General features: G+C 50.7%; 1 protein-coding gene across 1 annotated transcript; it reads left to right on the forward strand.

Moving 5' to 3' along the window:
- The first annotated feature begins 3,019 nt into the window (after positions 1–3,019).
- Positions 3,020–10,413, forward strand: B9D2 (B9 domain containing 2). Its single transcript, XM_043437714.1, has 4 exons — positions 3,020–3,261; positions 3,692–3,783; positions 6,982–7,107; positions 9,812–10,413. Exons 2-4 carry the CDS (start codon positions 3,696–3,698, stop codon positions 10,123–10,125), a joined length of 528 nt encoding a protein of 175 aa, XP_043293649.1. The 5' UTR covers positions 3,020–3,261; positions 3,692–3,695; the 3' UTR covers positions 10,126–10,413.
- The last annotated feature ends 58 nt before the right edge of the window (positions 10,414–10,471 follow it).

The raw sequence follows: 10,471 nt of genomic DNA on the forward strand, positions 1-10,471 counted from the left end.
CAGGCACTACCCTAAACTCATTAGGCATTTATATTATTATTATTAGGCATTTACATTGTTATTATTGCTGCATAACAAATTATCCTCCAAAACTTTAGTGGCTTAAAACAAGAAATCCTACCATCAGACATAGTTTCTGTTGGTCAGGAATCTGTTGATGGCTTTGTTGGCTGACTCTGGGTCAGGGTGTCATGAAGTTACAGTTGGCATGGTGGCCAGCTGCAACAGTCACCTGAAGGTTTGCTGCAGCTGACGATCTTCCAAGAGAGGTCTCACATGGTGCTGATTTGTTTGGCTTTGGTTCTTCCCCATTTGGGTCTCTCTGCTGGCTGCTTCCCTGCTGTCGCATCGTGGTGGCTGGGCTCTCTCAAGGTGAGCCATGCAAGAGAGAAATGGAGGCGGACTCCTCAATGCCTTTTATGGCTTAGTCTCAGAAGTCACACAGCAACAACTGTACCACGAGCTACTGGTTAGGAGCAAGTTACAAAGTGCAGCCCATACTCAAGAGGGGCAGGCTCCACTGCCTAGTGAAAGGAGTGTCAAGAATCGGGGACATGTTTTAAATGTCCAGTTTCATACATTCATTAAATTCTGACCACAATCTAACACGGTGGGTACCATTACTCATTCTCCTGTTACAGATGAGGGAACTGAGGGCTAAAGGTCAAACTGAAGGGCCAGAACTAAGACTTAAATCCAGGTAGTTGAACTGGGAAGCATTTTCTTAATCACTAATATTACCAGTGGGAAAGAAGAAAAAATGTTTAAGAAGCAGCTTTTTATGAGACTTCTGTTTGTTTGTTTTGGGGCCATGCTGTGTAGCATGTGGGATCTTAGTTCTGAGACCAGAGAATGAACCCTGTGCCCAGTGAAGTGGAATCAGAGAGTCTTAACCACTGGACGACCAGGTGAGTCCCATGTATAGGACTTTGATGACTGGCTGGACGTGGGACGTGATGGAGTTGAGGATGACACCTATGACCTCCATATTCCTTTGATACTGGGAGATGAGATGTGTATCCAAGAGAAGTAAGACAGCAGGAGGTGAAGAACATAAAGTTTTGGGACAGAGCGTGAGAGAACTATGGGTTTCCCAGGTGGCACAGCAGTTAAGAATCTACCTACCAATGCAGGAGACATGGGTTCGATCCCTGGGTCGAGAAGATCCCCTGGAGTAGGAACTGGCAACCCACTCCAGTATTCTTGCCTGGAAAATTCCATGGACAGAGGAGCCTGGCAGCCTACAGTCCATGCAGTCACAAAAGAGTCAGATGCGACTGAGCACGTAGCACAGGACAGAACTATAGTCAATTTGGTTTAAGGATAAATGATTTTGCCCTAATTTCTTCATCTTAAATAAAACTGATAATTACCCACCCTGTGGAATATCTGTGGGCTTCCCTGATGGTGCAGTGGTAAAGAATCCACCTGCCAATGTAAGAGACATGAATTTGATCCCTGGGTCAGGAAGATCCCCTGGAGAAGGAAATGGCAACCCACTCCAGTATTCTTGCCTGAAAAATCCCTATGGACAGAGGAGCCTGGCAGGCTACAGTCCAAAGGGTTGCAAAGAGTTGGACATGACTGAGCACACACATGGGATATCTAAGGATTAAAGGAGATCATGCTTGCAAAACAATCAGTTTACAGTGGCTGGCACAGAGAGATCACTTGATAAATGGTAGCTTTCAAATATACCTATTAGTGAAATATTATCGAATTATATATTGAATTATTTTTTCTATATAAATACTATCTGTGGAGCCCTACACTAAGGTCACAGGTGTAAAGCCTTGTACCGAGTCCACAGATGTGAAGGCCCGTACTAAGGTCATCTCAGGAACTGACCAGAGTCCCCATAGCAACCATTGCCATGAGCACCCCCCAGATCTAAACCGCTCAGTTCCCCGACCCCATATTAGGTAAAAACACCCACTCCATTATTCACCCTACAGCATCCTAACCAATCACCTAATGCCACCCTTCCAACAGAAGTTTTGCCTTGAGGCTACAGAAATTGGCTACTAGCCGCTGAAAGGCGTTGGCTCTCTCTTGAGCCGGCCTGCTGTTCTAACAGTCAGCTCTCGCTGCTCTGTCAGGAGGTAGGCCTGCAGTTCCAAGGGCATCTCCCTCTCTAATAAACTCTATCTTCCTCTCATTCTGCTTCATGTCTGGAAATTCCTTTCTAACCTGCACACAAACCACGACACTATCCTGTTGAAATGTTGCCCCCCTCCCTATAACTTTGAGCTGGTGACTCTAACTTTTGCTGTCCCTGTTTTACAATAAGTAGGGGAATAAGTTCCCTTTGGACTCCTGGTCTTGGTTCAACTGGACTTGGAGGGTGGAGAAGGTACTGTTCAGGAATCAGAACGTGTGAGTGCCTGACTCAGTCACTCCACTTGGGCTCATGACATGGATGAGATATCTGAGACCTAGAGCTGCTCAAGGTCCTAAGTTACTGACAGAGTCCAGCCTTCAAAAAACAGGATTTTCTGCAGATAAAGTGGCCTCAGTTCCTCATTTCTCTTACCCCTTCCCCCACCCCACCCACTCACTGCTCAGAATCAGCACTAACAATGAAGAAATGGGCGGTATTTCTGAGACGGAAGTTGAATTAATCAGTCTTTGAGAAGCTTGGGGGAACTCTAAAAAGGAACCCCGCCAACCAGATGAAGTTTATTTCCAGTTAGGAGGCAGAGGGTTGCACCCAAACTCGTGAGATTCCCCCTTAGCTCTGGCTCAAGTCTGTCTTGTGGTCCCTGTTGAGAGACAGTTTGAGGGGTAATGGGGCATGGATGGATTTGCTTATTCTGTTATGAGAATATCTGAGACAGGCACTGTTCAAACTTCTTCGCCGCGCTCAACATGGCCACAATGTGGCCGCGCCGCAAATGGCTGAACCGTGGATCGTGGCTGGAGAGACTTCTTACCCAAAAATGGAGATGGGTGGGGGAGAGAAAGTGTCAATCACAGCATAGTCCCGCCCCCCAAGTGCCGCTAGGGCCAATTAGCAACCCGCAGGGCGGGTGAAAGGCCAGGGGAGGAGGCTGCCGTTGCCCCGGCAACAACCTGGGAGGCAGGAGGCGGGCGCGGTCTTGGAGAGATCTGCGCCTCAGCTCTCTCGCTGCCAGGAAGGTCCTAGGAGAGGCGTGAGCCAGACCTGGGAAGTCAGCGCCTGCGGAGAGAGGGACAGCTCAGGCCCATGAACTCCAATCCCCGCAAGCGCTCTTGCCTCTCCTAACCGTTAAGTACGCTGAGGTAGGAATAACGCATGCGCGAACTCACAGGCGGAGCTAAGGCGACCAGAACTTAAAACGCATGCGCCTCATGGACTTGGGGGGCGGATATCTGACGTGGGAGGTGGAGCTTTTGCGTTGTGGGCGGAGCCATTGGGGCCCCTGGGGCGGGACTTTCCGCGGCGTTGAGCCTAGGAAGAAGTTATTTTAGAGGCAGGCCGAATTACGCGCCAGCTCCTTGGAGCGTCCGTTTCTCGCCCCTCATTTTTCTGAGACTCTCCTGGAGAGGCAGTTTGTATCATGGTTGAAACCGCAACCTCAGTGGTTTGACGAAACTAGCTTGGAATCCCACGTATTGCTCCTTACTTGGTGGGCCTCAGTCTTCCCATCTATTAGGTGGAGATAATTGTACACTTTTCTCATAAGGCTGTGATTATATTTTCCCCTTTCAGGGCAATGGCTGAGGTGCACGTGATCGGACAGATCATGGGGGCCACCGGTTTCTCGGAAAGTAGCCTGTTCTGCAAGTGGGGCATCCACACAGGTATTCCCCGACATGGTTCATTTGCCCACCGAAACCTCTCAGTCTAGCTGCTCCACCTTCTTTCCTTGACCCCTTGGCTCAGTCCCTGGTCCTCAGCTTCCATCAGTTCTCAGGACTCCTACCCCTGACCACATTCTGTTCGTGCGAGCCTCTGGCTCCCTTCTTATCCCTTCCCATCCCACCTCTGGGTACTCTGAGTTCTAGCCTCTCAATACACATTCCCTGAGGGCTTCCCATGGTGGTGCTAGTGGTAGACAACCTGCCTGCCAATGCAAGAGATATAAGAGACATGGGTTTAATCCCTGGGTCTGGAAGATCCCCTGAAGGAGGACATGGCAACCCACTCCAGTATTCTTGCCTGCAGAATCCCATGGACAGAGGAGCCTGATAGGCTACAGTTCATAGGGTCACAAAGAGTCGGATACGACTGAAGTGACCTAGGACACACAGCAAGGATAGGGGACTATAGGCTTAACACACCCACCTACCCCCAACACACACTCCCAATCCTCAAAACACTTAATGGCCCTAACAACACTATTTGGGTTCCATTCACTGTCTTAGAGGTGCCTTGTGTGACGCCCCCATCTTAATTCTTTGCTTTACTGTCTCCGTTTATTGAGTTCTTAAGGTGAAATGGAAGTTTCCATCTTGCAATTAAGAGGAGAGACCACCCTCCTGTATTCACATTTCTCTGTGAAAACATAGGAACCCAGTTCTGATCGTCATCCAAGTCCATCCACGCAAGCCCAAGAGGGGCCTTGGAGATCCCAGTTTTCATGCCTTTTCATCAGAGGCAGTAGAGTGTGGTGGTTAGTGTGATAGGGCCACGGGTCACCAAGTCTGGGCTCAAGTACAAACTCCCTTACCTATTAATTAGGAGCCTTTGGACTTGACCTTTTGAGCCTGTTTCCTTGTCTGAAAATGAAGCTAATAGCACCTAAGAGGCAGCAGAGTACTGAGAGGTTAAGAGAAGAGACTGTCTGGATTCAAAACCAGCTCCTGTTTATTAATTATGTGACCTTGGGCACTTGTCTTTGCCTCGATTTCCCTGTCTATACAATGGGAATAATAACACTATTTACCTCCTGGGGTTGTTGTGAGGACTACATGAATATCAACAGCCCTCAGAAGAGGACCTGGATTTGTAAGTCCTCGTAAGTGTTTGCCTGGCTTGTGTGACAGCTGGATGGGTTCTTGTTTCTAAGCCTGGGATATGTTGTCTAGCAGAGATACACATCCGTGAAATGAGTGTGGCCGTCGTCGTCATCATCTTTTTAGGTCCAGAGTCCTTTGTGATTTCACTGGTGGATAGACTAGTGGCTGAGATTCCCTGGGAAATTGGGATCCTCCAGCTGAGTGAGTAAGAAGACAAGCCCGGAACTGACTAGGTTTCCAGCGCCCTACCACTTATCTGTTCTGTGACCTGGGGTAAGCGCTGTTCCCTCTCAGAGCCTCAGTTTCCTCGTCTGTAAAATGGGACTATTTGTCCTTCATAGCAGTGTCAGGAAGTCTTGTATGTGAGAATCCTGACTCAAGGCCTGTTGCTTTCCTCACCTGGCCCAGAAGGGAGCAGTAACCAACATGATTTTTATTATTTCAGGGAGCTCTTTGCCAGGGAGAGGGGCGTTAGTTATGCAAGAGAGAGCCGAAGGGCAGTCAGATAAGGGGCTTGGTCTCTGCTATCAGTCAGAGCTCTATTTGAGGAACTTCCCTGGTGGTCCAATGGTCCAAGACTCCACACTTCTGCTGCAGGGGACACAGGTTTGATCCCTGGTTGAGGAACTAAGATCCCCACATGCTTCAAGGCATGGTCAAAAACTAAAAGACAAACCAGAAACAAAACAGAGCTCCATTTGAATCAGCTCCGCTGTGGGACTTGGTCTGCTGCGGTCCTGCTGTAGGCCCAGCGTGGAGAACAGTGCTTAGCACAGAGAAGTTGTTCAGTAAAGGTTTGTGGAATGAATGGCCAAGTGCCATTCCTTCTCAGCGTGTTTCTTTACCTGTAAGATGAGGATTGTATTAGCCCCCACCTCCTAGGATCAATTCTTTGTCCAACAAACATGTATCGGGCACCTTCTGTGTACCAAGATCTGGGTTTGCAGTCCTAGGGATCCAGTACTTTACAAGATCCCTGCTCTTTTCGGGCTCACAGGAGGGGAGACAGAGAATAAATAAACAGATAAAGACATGAGTCCAATGATTACAGATAGTGCACTAGGTCCTAGGAAGAGATGAGCTGAGAGATGATGTGAGAGGGACTGGTTAGTTTGGGGATAGGAGGGTGAGGGAGAACACCTCTGTGAAAAGTAGCACTTGAGCTGATCCCTGAAGTATGGGGAAAAAAAAGTCTGGGGATATCCAGGAGCAGCGTTTTCTAGGCAAAAGGAACAACAGCCAGTGCAAAGGCCCTGAAGAGTGGAACAAAAATAGAAACCAGTGAGGCCAGAGAGTGGTGAGGAATGAGGAAAGGGATGAAAGATGAGCTCAGGAAGGTGGTGGGTGGGGGCGGGGAGGGGGGGGCGCACAGGCCAGGCCTTGCAGGGCCTATGGGCTATGGAGGAGAATCTGTAAGCAGGGGATGGGGTGGGGATTAAGAGTCCCAGAAGGCGGATTAAATGAATTCATTACTAAAGCGCTTAGCACAGCGTCTGGCATTTGGTAAGCACTCGGTGCATTTTTGCTATTACTGTCACCCTCGGTAGGATTGCTGTTACGATGCACCTTTCACAATATGCTCTGTGCTTCTGTTCATGAAGGACACCCTTGGCCCCATCTTAGTCCTCAGACTAGGGCCTCTAAATGTGGAATGAGAATAGTAATATAATAAAGTGATACCCAACACTTATTCAGCAGGCACTATGCCATGGGCACTATTCTTGGTGCTTCGTGTGTATTAATTCATTTAATCACCTCACAAACCTGTGAGGGATGCATTATTATTATACCCACCTTACTGATGGGAAGACCGAGGCACAGAAAAGTAACAAGCCCAAGGTTGCATAGGCAGGAAGAAATAGTGCCAGGATTTAAATCTAAACATTTGGCTCCAGGATCTACGCTTTGCAACCCTTGACCACCACCCACCCCCGGTTCTAGAGAGAAAGGGGGTCCTGCAGCCACAGTGGGATCCCCTTCTTGAGGACTGTCTCCTGCCCCTTCCCCCCACCTCATCCATATCCTGGCTCTCACTTGCAGGGGCAGCATGGAAGCTCCTGTCAGGCGTGCGGGAGGGCCAAACACAGGTGGACACTCCCCAGATAGGGGACATGGCCTACTGGTCCCACCCCATCGACCTGCACTTCGCCACCAAAGGCCTTCAAGGTGGGTTCCCAGCCTGGGCCTCCGGCAAGACTAACGGGAGGTGGGTTAGCGGCACCCCCATGCTACCAGAACAGAACGCCAAGTGCTGGCCCTGCTTCCTGTGCCTTTGGGTCCCTTTCCTGACCAGACTTGGCCCTGGAGAGGCTGAGCAGAAACCTCCCCAGGCCAGCTCTAGAGTTCCTTAGAACCAGGGCAGAGGCCAGGGTTAAGGGGGCAAGGTCAAGGGGCGGGCCAGGGGAGAGGGACGTGGCTTTCACAGAGACAAAGCAAGAGAGTCTTCCATCAGAAGGAAGCTGGGAGGCACTTCCTGGAGGTCCAGGGGTTAAGATGCGGTGCTTCCAATGCAGGGGGTGTGGGTTTGATCCCTGGTAGGGGAACTAAGATCCCACACACTACTTGACTCAGCCAAAAAAAAAGAAAAAAAAGGAGGAAGCTGGGACAGGATTATGAGAGAGAAAGAGGTGAAGGCTAGAGGCTGTTCTGCAAGCAGGGCTTTTCTGCTGCTCAGAGGGTAAATGAATATGTGAGAGAGGAGGAGTATCAGAAAACCTTTACTGGAAGAATATTTGTGTCATTAGAAAGGAGTCGATTCCAGGAAATAGTCTAGATAAATATGCCATATATTTCTATCATATAAATAATAGTTACTGAGGGCCTGCCCTGTGTCGGGGGGGCCAAGGAGATGTCAATGATGAAATAGCCCCTGCTAGCCCAGCTCTGTTTCCACACAGATCATCTCTGGGGAGAGAAAGAGCTACCCTGAGTGGCAACCCAGAGTGGGCAGGCCTGGGATGAGGGATCCAGAAGGGCTCTGGGAGCCCAGAGGAGGTACCTTACTCGGCTGGGGAGTTCAGGGAGGGCTTCCCGGAGGAGGGGGAATGTTTGGCTTTGCTGTGAAGAGTCAGTAGGAGCTATTAAAACAGAAAGATGGAAGAGCGTTCTAGGCCGAAAGCCATATGTAGAAGGGTCAAGGAGGAAGGTGAGTCAGGGGTATTTGGAGGATGGAGGGCAAGCAGGGGGACTACACAGGGTGATGTGGCAAGGGGCAGGGGACAGGGAACAGGCCCTGCAGGATCTTCAGTGCTAGGCCGCAGAGCGGAGGCCATATCTGGGGAGCCAGAGCAGGTGATTGACAAGTCAGATTTTGCTTTTAAAAGATCCCTCTGGGGACTTCCCTGGTGGCCCAGAGTTGAGAATCCACCTTCCAATGCAGGGGACATAGGTTCAATCCCTGGTCAGGGAACTAAGATCTCACATGCTGTGGGGCAGCTGGGTCCACGTGACTACTGAGCCTGTGGGCTCTGGAGCCCTCATGCCACAAGAGACCCCACATGCCACAACTGAGACCTGATGCAGCCAAACAAATAAATAAACATTAAAAAAAAATTGCAATTAAAAAAAAAAAAAGATCCCTCTGGCTGCCTCATGGGTGATGGGTTGGAAGGTGAGGCAGGCCACAGTCCTTTCAGCCCTTAAGGATCCCAAATATCCTTGCTGTTTCTTTTCTCATTCTATTAGGAAATCCCATTAGCTCCACCTTTGAAATGCATCCTGAATGTCATCACTCCCCCCACCACCTTCAAAGCACCCTGATCTGTCCACCATCACCTCTCACTGGGCTGTTACCATAGTGTCTTTACTTTACTGAGGTGTCCCTGCTGTGAACACCTAAGTCAGGTCACATTCCTCCTCTGCTTAGGACCCTCTGTGGTCCCCACATCACTCAAGGTAAAAGGCAAAGCCTTACCATGGAAGGACAGGGCCCTGCTTGATCTGGTTCTGTCTCCCCTTCCCTGTCTGCTCCAGCCACATCAGTCCCACCAGGCAGCTCCCACCTCAGGGCCTTTGCACTAGCTGTCCCCTCTGCTGGGAGCATTCTTTCCTAGATAGCCATATAGCCCCCAGTCTCTTCCCTCCGATGTCACCTTCTCAGTAAATTTTTTCTTGATCACTGCCTTCTAAAACTGCATGCCTACTCCCACCCTACCCAGCGTATTTTTCTCCAGAGCAGTTATCACCATCTGACATACCCTATAATTTGCGTATTTACTGTGTTGGTTGTCTAAGATGTCAGCTGCACAAGGGCAGGAATTTTTGTCTGCCCTGTTCACTGCTGTATCCCCAGCTTCTAGAACAGGGCCAAGCTCAGAGAGCCTCAGAAAGGAGGGTGAAATGGGGCTGGATCTCCCAAGCACTTCGCCTATAGGGTGAGGGGCTGAACTGTATCTTGAGTGAGGAACTGGGAAGTCTATGGAAAGGGGAGAAAGATGCTTCCAGCTGCCAGGTGAACGATGATGAAGGCAAGAAAGAAGGCCCCAAGGCCAGGAAAGAGGACAGGGTGTGGCCATGGGGAGGGAAGGAGGGAGGCATCCAGAACAAGGCCCAACACCCTCACCTGGGGACTGGGCTCCCCAGAGGTGGGGACACAGAGGAGGAGGCCGACAGAAAATTCAACAGAGGCCAGACCTCAAGGACCTAGAATGTTGAGGTTGGACTTTTTACTGAGTGCATTAGGGAATCATGGAAGGGTTTTGAGCAGAGGAAGAACCTGGATTCAGAAAGATCCCTTGGCTGCTCTCTGGCGGTAGGAGTCCAGAGGAGGGTGGGGCAGAAACCTGGCAGGGAAGCAGTGGGCCTGGGGTCTTCAGGAGCAAGAGGCTGGGCTGAACCCCTTCACCTTTCCTCCCTCCCTCCCATCCTGCAGGCTGGCCCCGGCTCCACCTCCAGGTGTGGTCCCAGGACAGCTTCGGCCGCTGCCAGCTTGCAGGCTATGGCTTTTGCCATGTGCCCAGCAGTCCAGGCACCCACCAGCTGGACTGCCCCACGTGGCGGCCCCTGGGCAGCTGGCGAGAGCAGCTGGCGAGGGCCTTCGTGGGTGGCGGCCCTCAGCTGCTGCACGGAGATGCCATCTACAGCGGGGCTGACCGCTATCGCCTGCACACCACCTCTGGTGGTACCGTGCACCTTGAGCTGAGCCTGCTGCTGCGCCACTTCGATCGCTATGGGGTTGAATGCTGAAGGAGCCTGTACGGATGACTGGCCCCCAGCCATGTCTTGGGACACCTCATAAGGGGCAGGATGCTGCAGTAGTCAGAAGTGTGGGCTTTGGAGACTGTCAGACCTGACCCCAGCCAAAGCTGGTGTGGCTTCTATCCTGACTAGCACCTCAAGCCCAGTGGCTGCCCCTCCCAGGTCCGGTTTCCCCATCTGTAAAATGGGAGCAGTAGGTGTGTGGGCTCACGGGGGTTGGGTGCAGAGAAGCTGCGGACACATGGAGGGGCTCAATAAAGGTGTGTTTTTCAAGTGTGGGTGCTTTTTTGACCTTCATCTGTCAGACGTGGGAGGGGGGATTCCTCCTACTGTT

Source organism: Cervus canadensis, chromosome 18 (genome assembly GCF_019320065.1).
Source record: "Cervus canadensis isolate Bull #8, Minnesota chromosome 18, ASM1932006v1, whole genome shotgun sequence".
Classification (NCBI taxonomy): domain Eukaryota; kingdom Metazoa; phylum Chordata; class Mammalia; order Artiodactyla; family Cervidae; genus Cervus; species Cervus canadensis.

Excerpts from the sequence above, each read along its gene's own strand:
- B9D2 (XM_043437714.1), top strand. The coding sequence starts at position 3,696 with ATGGCTGAGGTGCACGTGATCGGACAGATCATGGGGGCCACCGGTTTC. Across the intron at positions 3,784-6,981 it reads CAAGTGGGGCATCCACACAG|GGGCAGCATGGAAGCTCCTG; the intron begins GTATTCCCCGAC and ends TCTCACTTGCAG. Across the intron at positions 7,108-9,811 it reads CGCCACCAAAGGCCTTCAAG|GCTGGCCCCGGCTCCACCTC; the intron begins GTGGGTTCCCAG and ends CCCATCCTGCAG.